The sequence below is a fragment of the Trypanosoma rangeli genome (assembly GCF_003719475.1).
Source record: "Trypanosoma rangeli strain AM80 chromosome Unknown Tra_15.4_contig_00379, whole genome shotgun sequence".
NCBI classification, from domain to species: Eukaryota; Euglenozoa; class Kinetoplastea; order Trypanosomatida; family Trypanosomatidae; genus Trypanosoma; species Trypanosoma rangeli.
The window spans coordinates 1-16,857 of NW_021706126.1; the positions used below are offsets into that span (position 1 = coordinate 1).

General features: G+C 46.6%; 10 protein-coding genes across 10 annotated transcripts, besides 7 other annotated features; all 10 read right to left on the reverse strand.

The window, feature by feature from the left end:
• Nucleotides 1-1,221: 1,221 nt before the first annotated feature.
• Nucleotides 1,222-1,249: a microsatellite.
• A 215-nt stretch (nt 1,250-1,464) lies between these two features.
• On the reverse strand, nt 1,465-3,324 carry TraAM80_08135 (putative protein kinase; the record flags this gene model as incomplete). The annotated part of the gene is made up of 1 exon (XM_029384895.1): nt 1,465-3,324. The coding sequence occupies one exon, from the start codon at nt 3,322-3,324 to the stop codon at nt 1,465-1,467; it is 1,860 nt and encodes a 619-aa protein (XP_029235236.1).
• Nucleotides 3,325-3,745: 421 nt separating this feature from the next.
• On the reverse strand, nt 3,746-7,084 carry TraAM80_08136 (putative DNA-dependent ATPase; the record flags this gene model as incomplete). Its single annotated transcript, XM_029384896.1, has 1 exon — nt 3,746-7,084. One exon carries the CDS (start codon nt 7,082-7,084, stop codon nt 3,746-3,748), a length of 3,339 nt encoding a protein of 1,112 aa, XP_029235237.1.
• A 311-nt stretch (nt 7,085-7,395) lies between these two features.
• On the reverse strand, nt 7,396-10,485 carry TraAM80_08137 (DNA polymerase delta catalytic subunit; the record flags this gene model as incomplete). Its single annotated transcript, XM_029384897.1, has 1 exon — nt 7,396-10,485. One exon carries the CDS (start codon nt 10,483-10,485, stop codon nt 7,396-7,398), a length of 3,090 nt encoding a protein of 1,029 aa, XP_029235238.1.
• A 214-nt stretch (nt 10,486-10,699) lies between these two features.
• Nucleotides 10,700-11,044, reverse strand: TraAM80_08138 (uncharacterized protein; the record flags this gene model as incomplete). Its single annotated transcript, XM_029384898.1, has 1 exon — nt 10,700-11,044. One exon carries the CDS (start codon nt 11,042-11,044, stop codon nt 10,700-10,702), a length of 345 nt encoding a protein of 114 aa, XP_029235239.1.
• A 145-nt stretch (nt 11,045-11,189) lies between these two features.
• Nucleotides 11,190-11,213: a microsatellite.
• Nucleotides 11,214-11,252: 39 nt separating this feature from the next.
• Nucleotides 11,253-11,274: a microsatellite.
• Nucleotides 11,275-11,379: 105 nt separating this feature from the next.
• TraAM80_08139 (UDP-GlcNAc:PI a1-6 GlcNAc-transferase) lies at nt 11,380-12,747 on the reverse strand (the record flags this gene model as incomplete). The annotated part of the gene is made up of 1 exon (XM_029384899.1): nt 11,380-12,747. The coding sequence occupies one exon, from the start codon at nt 12,745-12,747 to the stop codon at nt 11,380-11,382; it is 1,368 nt and encodes a 455-aa protein (XP_029235240.1).
• A 385-nt stretch (nt 12,748-13,132) lies between these two features.
• Nucleotides 13,133-13,786, reverse strand: TraAM80_08140 (uncharacterized protein; the record flags this gene model as incomplete). Its single annotated transcript, XM_029384900.1, has 1 exon — nt 13,133-13,786. The coding sequence occupies one exon, from the start codon at nt 13,784-13,786 to the stop codon at nt 13,133-13,135; it is 654 nt and encodes a 217-aa protein (XP_029235241.1).
• An 18-nt stretch (nt 13,787-13,804) lies between these two features.
• Nucleotides 13,805-13,854: a microsatellite.
• A 63-nt stretch (nt 13,855-13,917) lies between these two features.
• Nucleotides 13,918-14,730, reverse strand: TraAM80_08141 (uncharacterized protein; the record flags this gene model as incomplete). Its single annotated transcript, XM_029384901.1, has 1 exon — nt 13,918-14,730. One exon carries the CDS (start codon nt 14,728-14,730, stop codon nt 13,918-13,920), a length of 813 nt encoding a protein of 270 aa, XP_029235242.1.
• A 91-nt stretch (nt 14,731-14,821) lies between these two features.
• TraAM80_08142 (p53 and DNA damage-regulated protein 1) lies at nt 14,822-15,211 on the reverse strand (the record flags this gene model as incomplete). Its single annotated transcript, XM_029384902.1, has 1 exon — nt 14,822-15,211. The coding sequence occupies one exon, from the start codon at nt 15,209-15,211 to the stop codon at nt 14,822-14,824; it is 390 nt and encodes a 129-aa protein (XP_029235243.1).
• A 204-nt stretch (nt 15,212-15,415) lies between these two features.
• Nucleotides 15,416-16,006, reverse strand: TraAM80_08143 (cyclophilin; the record flags this gene model as incomplete). The annotated part of the gene is made up of 1 exon (XM_029384903.1): nt 15,416-16,006. The coding sequence occupies one exon, from the start codon at nt 16,004-16,006 to the stop codon at nt 15,416-15,418; it is 591 nt and encodes a 196-aa protein (XP_029235244.1).
• A 38-nt stretch (nt 16,007-16,044) lies between these two features.
• Nucleotides 16,045-16,118: a microsatellite.
• Nucleotides 16,119-16,168: 50 nt separating this feature from the next.
• Nucleotides 16,169-16,217: a sequence feature (GA-rich).
• An 86-nt stretch (nt 16,218-16,303) lies between these two features.
• Nucleotides 16,304-16,328: a microsatellite.
• A 125-nt stretch (nt 16,329-16,453) lies between these two features.
• On the reverse strand, nt 16,454-16,857 carry TraAM80_08144 (uncharacterized protein; the record flags this gene model as incomplete). Its single annotated transcript, XM_029384904.1, has 1 exon — nt 16,454-16,857. A coding segment is annotated over one exon (404 nt), but the record flags the coding sequence as incomplete, so codon positions are not given.

Genomic DNA, 16,857 nt, shown 5'->3' on the forward strand with positions numbered 1-16,857 from the left:
GGGGCCTGGCTTTGCTCCACTCTGCTCGTGAGCATCGCGCGGGCCGGTGCCTGCCGAACTGTCTGCGCAACCCTTCTTGCAGGGCGCGCCGCGTATCTGATTATGGGGCTGCGGGTGGTCGCCGGGAAAGGAACTCGTGACGGCGTAGGTTTTGGTGAAACCCTTCCCTCAACAGGCTTTGAATCCGCGCCCTCTTCTCACTTAGCCGAGCCCCTGATTCCGTGATTCCGGCTGCCCATTGGCTGCTAACCTCCTAAATCCGAAACGCCTAGTCCTGGAGTTCCTGAAACCGCCTGCCGGCAGCACGCCACTCGTGTAGACTTCCTGTGAAACTGGGCCATGGCACACAGACATCTTGGTAATGTGGTGCCGATCACTTTGCGTGTCATTCCGCCCCGAGTACTTCGAAGGCCCGGAGGCACCCTCGGTTGCACGGCACTGTAAACGAAAAGCACTTATCCCCGTGGCCTGGCCAAGCCCGCTCGGCCACCCCGTCCAAAACGAGCTAATATACTGTTCTTCCAGGGCGGGTGTGCCATCCACATGGTGGTGCAAATGTGGCGCAGATGTTGGGCAAAGTTCAAATAAAAAGGTAGCTGGGCCATCGCGACGCACGCAAAGTAGCAAGTTTTTGTTCAAAAAGGTATTTTCCAAAGGTAATGAAGGGGCTGTAGAGATTGTCCTTTTAACAAGTTTCGTGTAAACGAAACTTATCTCCCAAGACCTACCGTTTGATGATCCCTACTGCAGCATATTAGCAAAAGAAAAAAAAGATGTTTGTAGTTGGAGTTGTTCTCAGAAAAAAATAATAATAATAAATAAACGTTAGACGCAATCGTCTTTCCTGCCATCCCCTAAAATGGCACCGTCAGGGAAGAAAATATGGAAATGTAAAAGGACCACATAAGGGAATAAACAAGAGAAAACGATACGCTCTCGTAACGTCACACCTCCTTCCCGCGCTGCTTCTCTTTTTTCTTCTTCCTCCGTGTACAAGTACACCCAAGCGACCATACTCTCTCTTCAATGTAGGTCCACTCTTCTCCCCGCGCGTAAGCTACACAGGATTTGGTCGCGTGGTTCCATACTTCCTGTTATTTTTTTTTTTTATCTCTCAGAATCTTTTGTGGCTTGGCAGATACTTTTTCACTGCGTCTCTCTCTTCCACCGCCACATGAACGGGCGGAAGAGGGAGCATCCCGCACCTCGAGTGAATCGAACATATATATATATATATATATATATATATTAGTTCAGTGACTGGAAAAGGGAGGTGAAACAAACAACAACAACCCGCACACATATGTTGGGGAAATGACACTAATAGTAAAGAGACCCACTCTCTACGTGTATGTAGCACATGTCAACCACCTGACCCGTGTCAATCCGCAGTCTTCCCTTTATTCCCGAACGAGGCAACCACATGATTAGTTTCCCGTTCCCCACGGAGTGACTGCGCCCCCATTATATGAGCTCTGGTTTCCCCTTCACAGCTATGTCGTGCTCACAACCCAAAATCTCTTTCATAAGTTCCTTACGCAATTCCAAAAACCAGTGATGAAACACCGTTGTCCTACCAGCAATGCGGTACGGTGCCACTTTGGTGTAACCTTCAACAATGGCTATGAGACGGACACCAACGTAAAGTACAACTTTATTCGACTCTGTATAGGTCGCATAGATGGTCCCACGAGCATTACCCTCAAATTGCGTTGAGAGCTCCTTTTGCTTTGACTTGAGGAGATCACAAATATACCTTGGCCTCCCCCTAACTTTAAACCCCGTACCTAAATATTGATGAAACAAATTTCTGTCGATAAAATTAAACAATTTATCGGAGCGGCGGATTGCTTGTATGAAGGGGTGTTCTTTGAACTTATCAAGCCTCAAACATATATCGATAAATTTTTCAAACGTAATTGCTCGAGTTCCTTTATTATCGGGATCAATGACGTCGAAGAAGTCCTTTATATCTTCCTCGGTAAGTTCTAAATTCAAATCCTTTAGACTCTCTGGCGTAATCAAGCCCATATGCTTCACATCAAGTTCATTGAACGCTCGACGAAGCTCCTCAACGAATTCGTTCTCCAGTTTACAGTCAAACAGTTTGGCCATACGATCAATATCGTACTTCTTTCCAAGATCCCGATGATTTATGTAGCCAAGGGTAAACTCCGCCTCGGAAATACGGCCATGTTCATCCAGCGAAAATTTGGACATGAATTTTTCCACCTCCTCATTCGGTACCGGGTGACAATCGTTAAGCTTGATAAGTGCGTCACGTACCTCGTCCTTGCTGAGAAGCCCAGTGCCACCGACATTGCACGTGACGAAGGCTTGGTGAATTCTATCCATATTTTCTGTTGACAATGAATAACAGCCTTCGTAGCCTTCAGTCGGTGTGTAAATTTGCTTAAAGGTCCCATCGTTCATTGGACTGTTTGGTGAGGACGGAGTGACCGGAGTTGTATCAGGAAAGAGGCTTGGATCTAAGTCCACCTGGAACCAGGGGTTAGCAACGACAGCCAATGTGTCATAGCGGTCTTTCGGATCCACTTGCAATAGATGCGCAATAAGATCACTGGCTTCCTGAGAAAGGAAGCGGTTTCTCGCGTTATATTTGCACTTAAGGATACGCCCCTTGGTTTCGGCGTCTGTTACATCTGCAAACGGAAGATATCCACATATCATAAAGAAAAGAATGACCCCGCAACTCCACATATCGCATGCGAATCCCTCATATCCCTGACGAGAAAACACCTCTGGTGCCTGGTAGTCGATGCTTCCCGCAAGTGAGTGAAAAAGAATAGGAGGTTCATTCAAGGACTGTCCCTCTTTTGTGTACCTAGCAAGGCCCCAATCACAGACCTTCAACTCATTCCTTTCACCAAGAAGAAGATTCTCTGCCTTGAGGTCGCGGTGTGCAATATTAAGGCTATGGCAATAGTGCACTACAGAGATAAGTTGCTGAAAATAGAGACGGGCCGTTTTTTCATCAAAACGCTCTAAGGTCACAATCTTGTCAAATAGCTCTCCATTCGGGGCCAACTCCATAACAAGATTGTACGCTTTCGCTGACTCAACCACGTCAAGTAGCTTCACAACATGCTTATGTCTCAGCCTCCGCATCACCTCAATCTCCCGGTCCACGTAATCCTTTATACCGAAATTATCCACCACTGTTTTGTCAATTACCTTCACAGCCACGTTGGTTTCCCGCTTACTCTCGTAGGCAAAGTACACCTTACCAAACCCACCCGATCCCAACAGGTGGTACAACTCCACTGTGCTGCCAAGGTGTTTCGGGGTGGCCCCAATCGCCATTTGCAGTAAATCTGTAGATTGAAGCGCGAAACGAACGCCGTCCAGAAAAACTAAAATCACTTGGGAATAAAGAACAACAATAACAAAAACAAAAAAACGTGGATACGAGGGTAAAAAAGGGGCAAACACAAGTACCAAAAAAAACAGTGAATAAATTCAAAGAGAGAAGAAGCTGAGGTACGGGCGTGTGCAACATCCATGAAACTGCCACGGCCGTGAACCACCGTAGAAGCAATAAACAACGCATCATTTTTATCTGTCTATAAAAATTATATCCCTTTCCCTCATTTATGCCTCATCATTCTACAATAATATAAATGCATGTATAGGATATCCCTTTATAGTCTTCCATTTCAGTCCTTCTTTCCATTTTCACTTCACATTCATCATAGTTTCTGTTGTTCTGTTGTTTTATTTTGGTTTAATCGGTTGCAGCAGCGTCAAGTTTTGGGCGACGCAGTGGTGGCTCCAGCGTCTCGCCGTTTGGTTTCTCCCACTCTCTCCTCACTGATTTCATTAGAATCCCCACCCTACGTTCAAAGTAGGAGTCGCTTCTTGATTGACACCACACGTCAAAGCGGTACTCTGGCATCCCCTTCACAACTCGGCCTATATTCTTCGTTCGAAAACCCGTGTCGTACGCCATGAGGAAAAGCCGACGATCAAATTCATGAGCTCCACGTCCCCTAAAGGTGAGTTGTAACTCCGGATGATCATAGCTCTCAACCTTCCACTTGGCGGCACGCAGTTCATCCTCTTTCCTCTTTCGTTTCTCCTGAGCGTTCCTGATACGCTGTTCAATATGTGAAAACCCTTTAATACACTGCGTCCCACGCTCGAGGACAGCCGTCAAATAATCACGCACCTCCCCCACCGTCTTATCAGAGGCAATAACACTAGCAAGTCCCGGGTAATCAGTCACATCATACGCGCCGCTGGTAAGTGCCCCAATAAGGCGGCGATACTCTTGAAAGCTCCAATTGGAGAACCCCTCATTAAGAAGCCGCTCCCGTTCTTCTTGCTCCACGATAGTCAGTGTCTCGTCCTCCTCCACCTCCTCCTTTCCCGTGTTGCAATCGGTCACCTCTTCTCCCATGCCTTCCTGATGCTCCCGTTGATCCGCATCTCCGTCACCCGAGGGCTCATATTTTCGTTTCCAATTCTGCACCATCAAGGCAATTTCCGTCGCGTAAAGTTCTTGTAGGCGCTTGGCGTTGTACAGCTGATGTGGGGGGAACTTGGGGCTCTTTGGAAGGCGCAAACGAGGGGCCTTTGTGACACGACTTTGCATAAGTTCCACATCCTCTTCTGTATAATGGCGAATCGCCTCCCGCAAACGGTGACCACGTCCAAGTTTCTCACCAACGTTCAGATATTCTGTAATCATTTCCTTGGGCACAACCATTTGTGCATCCTTTGAGGCGAATTGACAGTTGTACGGCAGATTATCCTTAGCTTCAATGGCGCCACTTGTGGAGCGAAAAAATACAAGAGCTTCGGAGAGGTTTGGGTGCAAGACTACTTTTGTTACCTCGCCGTGCCCGGAACATTGCCGGTGCAACTCATCCTGTGAGACCGGGGTTGAAAGTGAGAGGTGAAGCATACGTGACTCGGCACCGGTCTTGAAGCTTACGCCCTCAAAGTCGTAAACATTTGCTTCCTCTGCACCGAGTTGAAAACTTGCCAATGACATTTGAACCTGTTCCTTAATGGCAGAGTTGAGCTGCGTGGACCTCTCCTCCCCATCGAAGAGTTGATCAATGTCAGCCTCCGTAATGTCCTCATCCTTGGTCTTGAAAATCTCCTCCGCACCAAACTTGATCATGGAAAGAAGTTCCTCTTTGGAGGCATTGTTTCCGCCACGTCCCTGCATACGCCCATGCTGCACTACCATTGCGTCAAGGTAGAGTTTTTTTAGTGCGCGGCGGTAGATCTTTTCCTCCACTGTACCCTCTGTTATAAAACGGTAGACACGTACCACCCTTGTTTGGCCAATTCGATGAGCCCGATCCTGCGCCTGTAAATCCATCTGTGGATTCCAGTCAGAGTCGTAGATGACAACATGGTTTGCTGCCTGCAAGTTGATACCAAGACCCCCCGCTCTGGTAGAGAGTAGAAAAATAAAATGATCACTGTTGGGTGAATTAAAGGCCGCCATTTGGGCGTCACGGTCGTACCCACTTGTGTTGCCATCTATACGGCACACCTTAAATCCACGCATTGCAGAGTAATCCTCCAGGATGTCCAACATAGTAGTAAACTGTGAGAAGATAAGAACCCTGTGTTTCGCATCCCCCTCACGTTGAAGGCGATGCAGCAATTTATCGAGAATCAACATTTTTCCACTGTATTTCACAATGCGTTCATCTGTGATAAAGGGTGGCCCTTCCTCCCCACCATTCATCATATACGGGTGGTTAATGACTTTGCGCAAGTTCATCAGGATATTCGTGAGAGAAGACATGCTCCCTCCAGATGCCTTGTTAAGTGCATCAGCATCCTTCGCCAATACGTGCATGTACCACTTGCGCTGCGTTTTAGTCAGCTTGCAGGCGACATAAATTTCCTTCTTTGGTGGAATACCGGTGCTAACTTCCGATTTTACACGACGAATCATAAGCGGAGCAAGTATTTTGTGCATGTTTGACATGGCATTACTATCCTGTTGACCACTCGCGGTGTCAAACCAGGCCTCAAAGGATTCGGCATTGTCGAAAAGGCGTGGAGCAAGAAAGTGCAGCAAGGCCCATAGCTCCTTGAGGTTGTTCTGTAATGGAGTTCCGGTAATAATAAGACGGTGATTCGTGTTAAGAGAATCCAAGGCAGTGTGGGCGCGACTCTCTTCATTTTTGAGTTTATGGGCCTCATCTACAATTAAATACTGCCAGTGGATGCGTTTGAACGTTGCTAGCTCCTCGAGTACCATCTCAAACGTGGTCACAACAACGTCGTATTTCAACTTTTCGTACGGCTGAAGATGTGACTTTATAAGCTGTGGACGAATCTCACTGGACCCGTGAAACTTAAAGGCGTTAAGCGCCGGGCACCAATGCTTGAGTTCCCGGTACCAGTTGCCCATGACAGACTTCGGGCAGACCACAAGATGTGGTCCGGGGAGTCCGTAAGTAAACTTTAGATACCCCAGAGTCGCGATGGTTTGCAGCGTTTTGCCAAGACCCATCTCGTCCGCCAGAATGCCATTTATATTGCGAGAAAAAAGACCCAACAACCAGTTCACACCCTCAATTTGATACGGCCGCAGTTTGCCCCGTATGTATGGCGGGGTCCCAGTAAGGTGCAGAATATCAAATCCTACTGGGTCTTCATCTGTGTCGTCACCGTGGGAGCGGCGCAGACGCTTGTTATTGCCGCCCTTATTGCCACCGCTCCACTCCCTCACGCCTGTCCAGTACTCTGTCTCTATCAAGAGACGGTCGAAAGAGCCGAGCTGCATGTGCTGTGGTGAGGTCCGAAGATTCCGAATGATGTTCTCACGCTCGCAGTAGGTCTCCAAAAGTTGCGACCGCTTCGCCGCAGCTACCCGATCCCCCTGCACAGGGTCAAACGTGGGCTCAACGTACCCTTCGTATTCTTCCACTTCGCTCTTCTCATTAGGATTCATCCCGGCACGCACACAACCCAGTAATATCTGTTCGTACAACTCTGCCGCCGCAAGGTCGTTCATACGACGATCCAGATCACTTGCGGTATGCAGGTCCTGCCGCTGCCTCTCAGTACGACTCGGATGCATCGTTGTCATCGGCGCGACTTACAGTTAGTGTTGATAAAACACAGTGTTTGCGACAAGGCAAGAAAACCAGGAGAGAAAAGAAGGAAAAAGAGCCAGATAATAAGAACAAATTGTATGCAGCAAAAAGGATCAAAGAAACTAAAGCACACAAGTCTTTCCTACCATAGGGGTTTCTCCCTTTCACCTTCCCTCTTGTGGGTAGAAAGGTGCCGATATCGTCTCAGATTCTCTTCTCCCCGCGATGGAGCTCCTACACCTCCTTTTTTTTCTTTTTTTTTGAGTTCCTCCGTCCACTTTAGCAGAAAGAAGTTTCGTGGCTGTCACCAGTCATCCACGACACCAAAACGGTCCAATAGCGTTTGCTGTTCCTTGACATCCCTTTGGACCTTCTTTCTCATGTAGAACACTGGACAATCCCTGCTTGTGCAGATAACCTCCTGATTTAGTGATCCCTGGCACTGCTGGCACTGAGTCCAAACCTGAGAGTAGATTGCCTCGTAGTGATTTCTTTTCGCCACAATCTTCCCATAGACTTCAGCCTCTTTGTGCTGGCAGTCGTCGCAGAGAGCTCCCTCTTTTATGACAGCACGACATGAAAGGCACTGAAGCTGAATTCTGACGAATTTCATCAGCCCCCCGGCGTTTTTGCTGGGCGCTGACACCAAGACATGGCGTGTGTGGTCCCCCTTGATAAGAACGCTGGGGTCATCGAGGACACCCTCAAACACGCGTAGAAGCGGTGGTGCGAGTTGGTGTTCCAGGTAATACTGGGTGTCAATTGGAACATTGTTTTCTAGCACATAGATGGGATCTTCGCTTCGTTCGTACGCCTTGGCACCCCGAGCTGCTCGAACAATGACATACGCCACGCGATCACCAATGTTTGGCGCAGATGCAGGGTCACGTTTGCGCATTCGTTCAACAAGGGCAACGTGCGCCTGTGCCACCGCATACTCGTTCTCTGCCTTGGAAAACGACTTAGTGATGACGAGGTGAGAAATGTCAAGTCGGTTCAACAAGAGATCGCGGATCGTCCCCTTAACAAACTCCACTGCGCTATCCACCGATCGCTGTATCAGAATTCGATTTAATACCCCAGAAATAACACTGGCCACGAGTGGACAGTTATCACGTCGCACAGTCTCTATGCCTTTTGCATCCAATTTGTCGTAACGTTCGGTGTTTGTCCATAGTAGTCCTGCGTACCGCTTCTTGTTCATCAACAAGTAAGGGAAATACACCTTTTCAAACTCCAGCTTGATAGGCTTTAAAAAGTGGCTTGACACTTTCTCTGCCGCTGCTTTGCCAAACGACATTGCACACTCCAACCGCTCTTTGTCCGTTCTTTTCTCGTCCGTCGCACACTTAATCATCACGGAGTCAGTGTCACCATATACAACCTTAACACCCGGATAAAGAGACTCCACGAGGGATTTAGTTTGATCAATCATCAACCGCCCATACGCTGTGACAGAAGAACTGACTTCCAAACACGGTAGTTTCCCTACTTGTGCCCCTGTGAAGCCATAAACCGAGTTCGCACTTACCTTAAGGGCCAACTGGCGACCATTCAAAACTTTGTATTCAAGAGAATCCATGGGGATATCCTTCATCAACGCTTTGGCACGTTTCCGAGCCGCAAGCAGGTCCTGCAACACTTCGGGAAGAATACCAGGGAAAAGTTCCTGCTTCACAAAGGTGTCGCCAGTGGGGGTGCGGCTCAACATTTCTGCTGGGTATCGTGCAATTTCGGAGGGCCGGACCAACGTGGAGTAGCACAAGTTATGGGCAATAATAATAGATGGATACAGCGATGCAAAGTCAAGGGTGGCAATGGGACAGTTGTAAAATCCTTTTAAAGGCTCAATAACAGTGGCCCCTTCGTAGCCTCGCTGGTCACCGCCGCCTCCAGAGTACTCTACTGTTGGAACGACGAGGCTTTTAGCCTTGACCTTGCGCAGCATCATGGAAAAAACCTTGATCTGCTGCCCACGCTCCAAAAGCCACTGAATCGGAACCCCCGTCACACGCGCCATTTCCACATTATTTACAATTATCATCAGACGTTCCAGAAGCTTTACAGGTAGAAGAGCATCCTTCAAACAGTACACCGCCAGCCGTCGTCGTGTTTCTTCGTTTCCTTGTTGCAGGTCCGAAATGATGGAGTGGTGCACGTCTTCCTTTTGTTCACCCAAAAAGTGCTGGGACACTGCGTTAAGGGAGTAGGAACGCAGTTTGTAGTCACGTTGAATGACCACCATAACATCCAAAATCACCCGTCCCTCAAGTGTCAACTCCGTGTACTCACGGTTACCCATCTGCTTAGACTGAAACTTTTTCTCCCGCGGGACAGTTCTTTCGTTTACTTGGCGACCCCAATAATGAAATGCGGCGTTGATCCTCAACGCAGCACCGCGATTGAGCAGGTACGGGAAATCAAAGTTGCTGATATTATACCCTGTAAAAATGTCAGGGTCAATCGCCTTCACAAAACTAACCCACTCCAGCAGCATTTCTTCTTCCGTTTCACAAGAGCACACCCGTGCTCCGGCAATGGATGCACAACTTTTAAGTGTAAAAATCGTTCGAGTTAGTGGTTCAGCCTCATGGCCGTAGCTAATACAGTGATTAGCAATCTGAATAACAGGGTCCTCATTAGGGTCTGGAAAAAGACCTTTCTTACCCTGACACTCAATATCGATGGATAGAATACGAAACGGGGCAATGGACAAATATTTTCCAACTGCATCATGATTTTGCACCGCCTCATGCGAGCAACACAGTTCAATTTGACAGGTTGACGTACGCTCCGTGGCAATGCAAAAGCTACCCGCCGGAACCGTCAGCCAATTGCAACCACTAATGCCATTGTCAACGATAAAGCGTAATGGAAAAATAATGTTACTCTCGTAGGTGGGGAAGACACGGACACCATCCCACGCCCCCGCACACGCAACTCCGTGATCGGAAAGCAGAGTGCGCAGCCTTGGGATGTGCTGTGGGAGTTGTACAACGATTTTGAGGTGCTCTGTCGGGCCCTCGCCCTGGTAGTGCATGAGGCTTTGTCGCTTGTGCACTTCAATGCGCACCACAGTGTCCGAAGCATGTGTAAGTGTGTCAAGCTGGGCGTTCAACTCGGATTTGAGCAACTTTGAGAACGCTGGGAGCCAACCTTTTGGGGCCCTGATCCACAGATACGGTTCGTAGTTGTAGCAGTGCACCAGAACGCTATGTCCTTCGGTGGTAACACCGTATAGCCGGACGACAGGATTCTCCGCGTGACGCACTATGGAGACCGTTGGGTGCGCACTGCCCTTTGTTTGATAGCAATCCAGCAGCTGGAAGAGGAGGTCACGCCGTAAGTAGTCCGGTGGCAGCTGTGGCCGACATAGATTCCCCCACTTGCTCATCGGCGTTGCGCGTGACGATGGTGGCAAAAAAATTGGAGTAGCGGCAAACCTAAAACCCCTCAACAGCTTGACAAAAAATAAAAATCAGGTTTCCCCCCAAATAATAATAACATCAAAAGAAAAGAAAAAGTGGATAAGGCTCCTCACCGAAATCATGAAAGAATCATTAGAGAGAGAGACACACGCAGGGGGGGGGAAGAAACATATTTTTGGCTCATTTTGTCTGGGTGCGGCATGACCCACCATAGAGCCGTATAAGTGCACGGCGAATCGCATCGCGACTCTCATTGCATGGAGCCGCACGCTCAAGAATCGGCCAAATGTTGTGGTCGCGTCCAATACGTTGCCTGTCAAGACACTCGCTTCCTAGCACTTGTACCGCAAGTTGCCAGTTTCCGCTGAGCGCTAGTCGCTGGACAAGAAAAGGCAACGTATTGTTGTCCAGGACGCGTGTGCGAATACCCTCCGCGAGGACGCCTTGCACCTTTGCATCACTACTACGCACTAACTGCAGCCGTTCACAGAGCAGACCGACCTCTCGGACAGGAAGTCGCTTCATCCCCTTCTGCAGAAAAAGACAAGAAAGAAGAGAGAAAAAGTCACAGCAACGTGAATGCCATCTGCGGCCAGAAGCACTTTAAAGAGCGAATTGAGGGTTGCCAAACAAGTCTAAAGCTGACAGCAGCACCCGTTTCTGACCTCTAATATATATATATATATATATATATCTGTGTGTGTGTGTGTGCCCCCGTTTCATTCTCGACTGCCAAACGCACACACACACACACATGTGGCAAGCAGAGCGCAAACAAACTGGAGCGCGATAATGAAAGCGGTAAAATAAAAAGAGAGAGATGAGTGGAAAATAGCCGCACCTCTTCTCTCAGCCACCCTTCAAACGCCCTTTTCAAGGGCGTTGAGCTTCTCCCGGTTTCTGGTATACAACTCAAGGGGGAAGTCAGGAGCCACGTCAATCATATCTTCCGGAAACCAGTAGTCCAAAAATCTGCAAAGTATCCAATCGATAGCACAGAGAAGCCAACATATCATTCCATACAACAAGCCGACTGATGCGTACTTCATCAAACGTTCATACATTGATGGTGTCGTTGTGCTAACAATTCTATCATACACTCGCTCTGTGCGTTCTGCTACCCAATCCCAGCTGTAAAACCGCCTAACACTCTCGTGTATTTCCCATGGGGACAAATAAGGAACGCGGACAATGGCCTCTTCTAGCGCTGCCGTGATGGAGGCTGGGTCAGGTTCTGCTAGCAGCAACATGTGGGGTGGCAGTACCTCAGGGACGCCCCCCACACGTGTTGACACACCTAGCATGCCGCATGATGCTGCCTCAATTAATGCAATACAGAACGCCTCAGTCAAGCTGCAATTCAAAAAAATCTGTCCCTGGTTTAACACGCTCCGTACCTCAGAGTGCGTAAGTGGGCCTAGCATTTTCACTCGGTCCATCAAGTTGTGACGTTCTATCATCTGCTGAATCTGTGATTTACGAGGACCATCACCACCAATAATCCACTTTATTTCGGGGTGTCTTTTGCATATCTCAGGGATAACATCAACAAACAGATCCGAACCTTTACGGTACACAAGACGCGCGATGACTACAATTGTTAGGCCCTCCTTGTCTACCTTCGAGGCCCAAGACTTGTATTTCATATCTTCTGGAGGAGTGAAGACTGAAGTATCGGTCGCATTGGGAATCACGCTGACCCGCTCCGGTTCTATTCTCGCTCGAAGAACTGTGTTCTCCTTCGAAGTATTACTCACACATATTACCTGATCCACGTTGCGCAAGCTCCATTCCAATACCTTGTTAATATGAATTGAAGCAGCATCCGCAAAACCAAAAAGCGAATGGTCCGTAAAACAAGTCTTTAATTCCAACGTGCCAGCGTGAAAGAGAGCCTCGTGACATAGATTCGATGTAGTTTGATGCCCATGAACGACAGTAATCCGTTCACGAATAAATACCGACCTCAGCAAAGGAAAGCTTAAAAACCACGTAGGGAGAGTCACTGACCCGGGAGGGAGCTTCACCGCCAACAACGGCAAGTAATACACCTTCATGCCGTTTGTAAAGTACCGCACACCACATCTATCGCCGTATGCCCTCGTTATCACAACCACTTTGTGCCCCCTTCGCATCAGGCACTGTGCAACGTTGTAGATGTGCACCTCCACTCCGCCAAATCCCGGAAAGAAAAAATCTGACACCAGCGCCACACGGTGCTTGCCCATCGCTTCCTGTGCCCTTGTCACCTCCTACACTCAAGTAAGGAAAAAAAAACATATAGTAGCGCTGCTCAAACAAATAGCATTAGCCTCATAAGCGCAAAAAGCATTAAGAGTTAATCTTGGGGACCATTAAAGTAGTGAAATAATACAACAAAAGTGGATCCAAACTATTTTTCTGCAACAATAGCAATCTTCCATGCATCTTATGTGTTGTTATCAAAATACAGTGCCACAATTTCGTGTAGTGAATAGAATAACATGCATTCAATGGATGAAGGAAGAGAGCCATCTTTACCCCATATATATATATATAGCGAGATTACAATGGTCTTCGTACAACCTGGAAAAGTAATGGTAGGGGATACTGCAGAATCACGACGTCCAAGTTTTAAACTTTCCCTGTTTGTTCTCTTGCTCTTAGTAGATCGTCGTAATCACAGTAGTGAACGTATTTCTTATATTCTGGATGAAGATGTACAATATATTTTCGCATGTGCTCCGCCGCCTCAATTGTGTAACAACATAGAAAGCAACGCCCACCATTTACAGGATCGACAAAAAAGTCAAAAAGGTTTTTCTGACTGGTAACAAACGCTAGAAGCTCTGGACGATGTGTGCTTGGAATATTAGATAAATATAACACTAAACAGCCTTTTGATGGGGGTATTCCACTCTCCTGTGTATTAGGAGTGAGTGGTTCTATGTAGTTTTTCTGCATCAACAGCGTCACAGCTTCCTCATGAACCCAAGCAACTTTCCTGATTGGGTTATCATGACGAGAGATTAAGGCTCTCAAAGAGATATAGCACAATTCTATACTCTCTACATCATGGTATTGTACAACACTCACGTGGTCCAGGCTTTCCTTGAGGTTGTACGACAAAATGTTGTAAATAATCCCGTAGCATTCCACAATTACGCGTAATTGTTGTGGTGTCAGTTCATTTGAATGTTGTATTAGCAAGCTATGAGAAGGTGCCAGTGAGCTTTCCAGTGAAACCATTGTTGCCTGTATATTGCTACTGCTAATCATAATATCCATAAAGCAAATGTGGGAAGCAATAATAATAATAATAATAACTCAAACAATAATAATAAATAATAATTAATGGAGAGCATTGGCCCTTGAAAGTAATTCAACATGACAGCTTAAATACTCACGCTTCTACAAAACTAACTACCAGAAAAATATAAAAAAGCTGAAGACCTTTCACTCGGAACAGATTGCCAATCTAACCTAAACATGGCAAGATTATCGCTGCCAAGTCCAACAAAAAGTGCAGCAGTGTCACTCACTCGCATAGCCAGTTCAGCAAACCCAAAAAGTTCTGCTGTTCTTGCACTTCCCTCAACGTGACCTTGTAACAACTCACCTTCAACAAGTGCAGATGCAGTCGCGTTCGAGTTTTTTAGCTCTATAAATGTCTGCAGGTTATCAAACCGAAGAGCAACAGTACATTTAACTTCCTCTGAAGTTGCAATAAAGCGCACAATGTGGCAAAAAGCTTGAAGATCATGGACACGGTGGAGAACCATTATTCCGTGGTCGACGTTCAGAGTAGGCCCAAGATCATGCAGAGCCCCAATTCTCGCCCAACGTCCGCATTCCTCTTGATACATCAGAACACTAGTGAGGTCACAAGTCAATTCCAACGTCAAAGGAATATATCCCTCAAAAAGCCGCAGTGCACGAAACATTAAGGGGCCATCAACCGCCCATGAAACACTTTTTTTAATGCTCGTGATGTCAGCATTTGAAGCCTCAATTATCCTATTATTATGGAAAATTTCAATAACAATCTCCGAAAAACTGCATTCAGGAATGTTAATGCCCGCCAAACGCAGTTCAGAACAGCCACATCGATGCGAAAAAATAATCTTTATAGCATTACTTTGGATGCAAAGGTAACGTAAACAACAACTAAGAGTCTTGGTTAACGGAAAGGTAAAGGAAACTAATGATGGCTCACTCATTGTGCTCTTCATGGTGCTTCCTAGGAAGTAAAATACTAAGGTTTGCACAAAATTAAAACAACATTCCATATTAAAGACGTAATAATAATCATACACTTATACACTAGTCATTCCCATTTTTTTCTGGCGTCATTGATTTTAACTCAAATCCCTGAAAATATTTAGAAATTGTTTGATCTGGGCCCTCAAGTTCTGCCAGAAAAGCCACCTTTGCCTTCAACTCCTCACGTCCATTCTCTATTTCCTTTTCTCCAGTATATAGTTTCCAGAATAAGTAGTTAAGTGTACCCTTGGGCCTTAAATTTGACTTCACAAATACTCTACCACTACATAAGAGCCACACGTCATCTGCCTCCCTGGATTTTCTGAGAACGCGGGTAGCCTCTCTGTACTGGTGCTGGCGTCGATCAAGAGCTACGAGGTACTGTTTAGCCTCTGCCACTTCTTCAGCGGCATGTTCTAAACGCGCAGTACGCGTTGCATCAAAACTCATAACTAGAAAACTTACCCTTAAAAAAAGTTTATTAATTAAAGAAAACGTTCCACATTAAGGTCAACACTGGATTCAAGTTTGAAATAATAATAATGATGAAAACCCAAACAAGGTACCCATAAAAGATGGAAGGGTATCAAAATCCAAAACAACCCCTCCCCATAATCACAAAACAGAAAAACAAATCGTTATATTTTTAAAAAATTAGTTACTGTTAACCTCACCGCAATCCGCAATGACAATTGGTTGGCGCGTAGCCCCTGAGCGACTACCGTTTCCTTCAACCTTGTCAATTACTTCGTACCCCTTTGTGACTTGACCAAAAACAACATGCTTTCCGTCAAGCCACTCCGTCGCTGATGTGCAAATAAAAAACTGAGACCCATTGGTATTGGGTCCAGCATTTGCCATGGAAAGAGTGCCTGGACCAAAGTGCTTCCCTGCTCTACCAGAAAAAGATTCATCAGGAAACTTCATTCCATAGATTGATTCACCCCCTGTGCCATTCCCGTTTGTAAAGTCTCCTCCCTGACACATAAACTGGGGAATAACGCGGTGGAACTTGCTTCCCTTATAACAAAGTGCCTTGCCAGAACGTCCCACACCTTTCTCACCAGTGCATAGCGCCCGGAAGTTCTCCGCTGTTTTTGGAACGACGTCTTTAAAAAGTTCCATCTCAACTCGCCCTGCTGATTGAGACCCAATGGTAATGTCAAAAAAGACAATCGGATTTTTCGGATTTATGGGGTAAAATGGCACTCTCCTTTGCGCACAAAAGATTGTACGAGAAAACATTATTATTAGCCTTATAGTGTATCCACTAGAATACTAAGAACAAAACATATAAAAAACACACTACGATGAACAAAGACAGCAACATAAACGGAAACAGACATACAAAAACCGATGAATATATACACATATATATATACCCTGCGACGACGTGCAATATGCCACAAAAAAAAAAGAGAATAAATAGAAAAAAAAACACCTACACAAAAAAAAAGTGAACGTTAAAAAAGTGGTCATAACTACAAAATGGCCAGAAGAAGAATTCCTTATGCTTCACTACATGCCCAATCAAAAATGCATTATATATATATATATATATATATATGATGGTAGCAAGAAAAAGAAAAATAGACAACGCCAGCCAGATAAATCACCCAGCACAATAAAATCCCCATAGATGGTGAACAAATTGAACACCTACAGCGCAATAGCAACACCCAAAAAAAAAAACTAAACGTCTGAACGACAGTCAACACACAAACGCGCCCCTTTAACCAAATCAAAACGCCACCAATACATCACACCCAGCCCAGGAGCCGACGCCGAGGGGTGGACACCATGTATGAACGTATTTCTGTCGGTTTGAACGTCCACCTGAGATGTGATCAAAAAAACGAGTAAAAACAAAGCCCCTAAAATAATGGGAGGGTTGTTTGTGTAGGGGGGCAACGCGTGCGGCGCCGCCAGCATAACCACGGGCCACGTGTGGAACTGGCCGTATGGGGCAGGAAGGCTGAAAGAGCTCAAAAAGAAACACGGCCAGCTGGCCCCCGTAAACTTTTCCGTCTGATTCGGCGCGCCAGGTCTATGCGGGGCTCTGGGGAGATCGAAGCGCAGGGCGCCCTGCCAAGAGG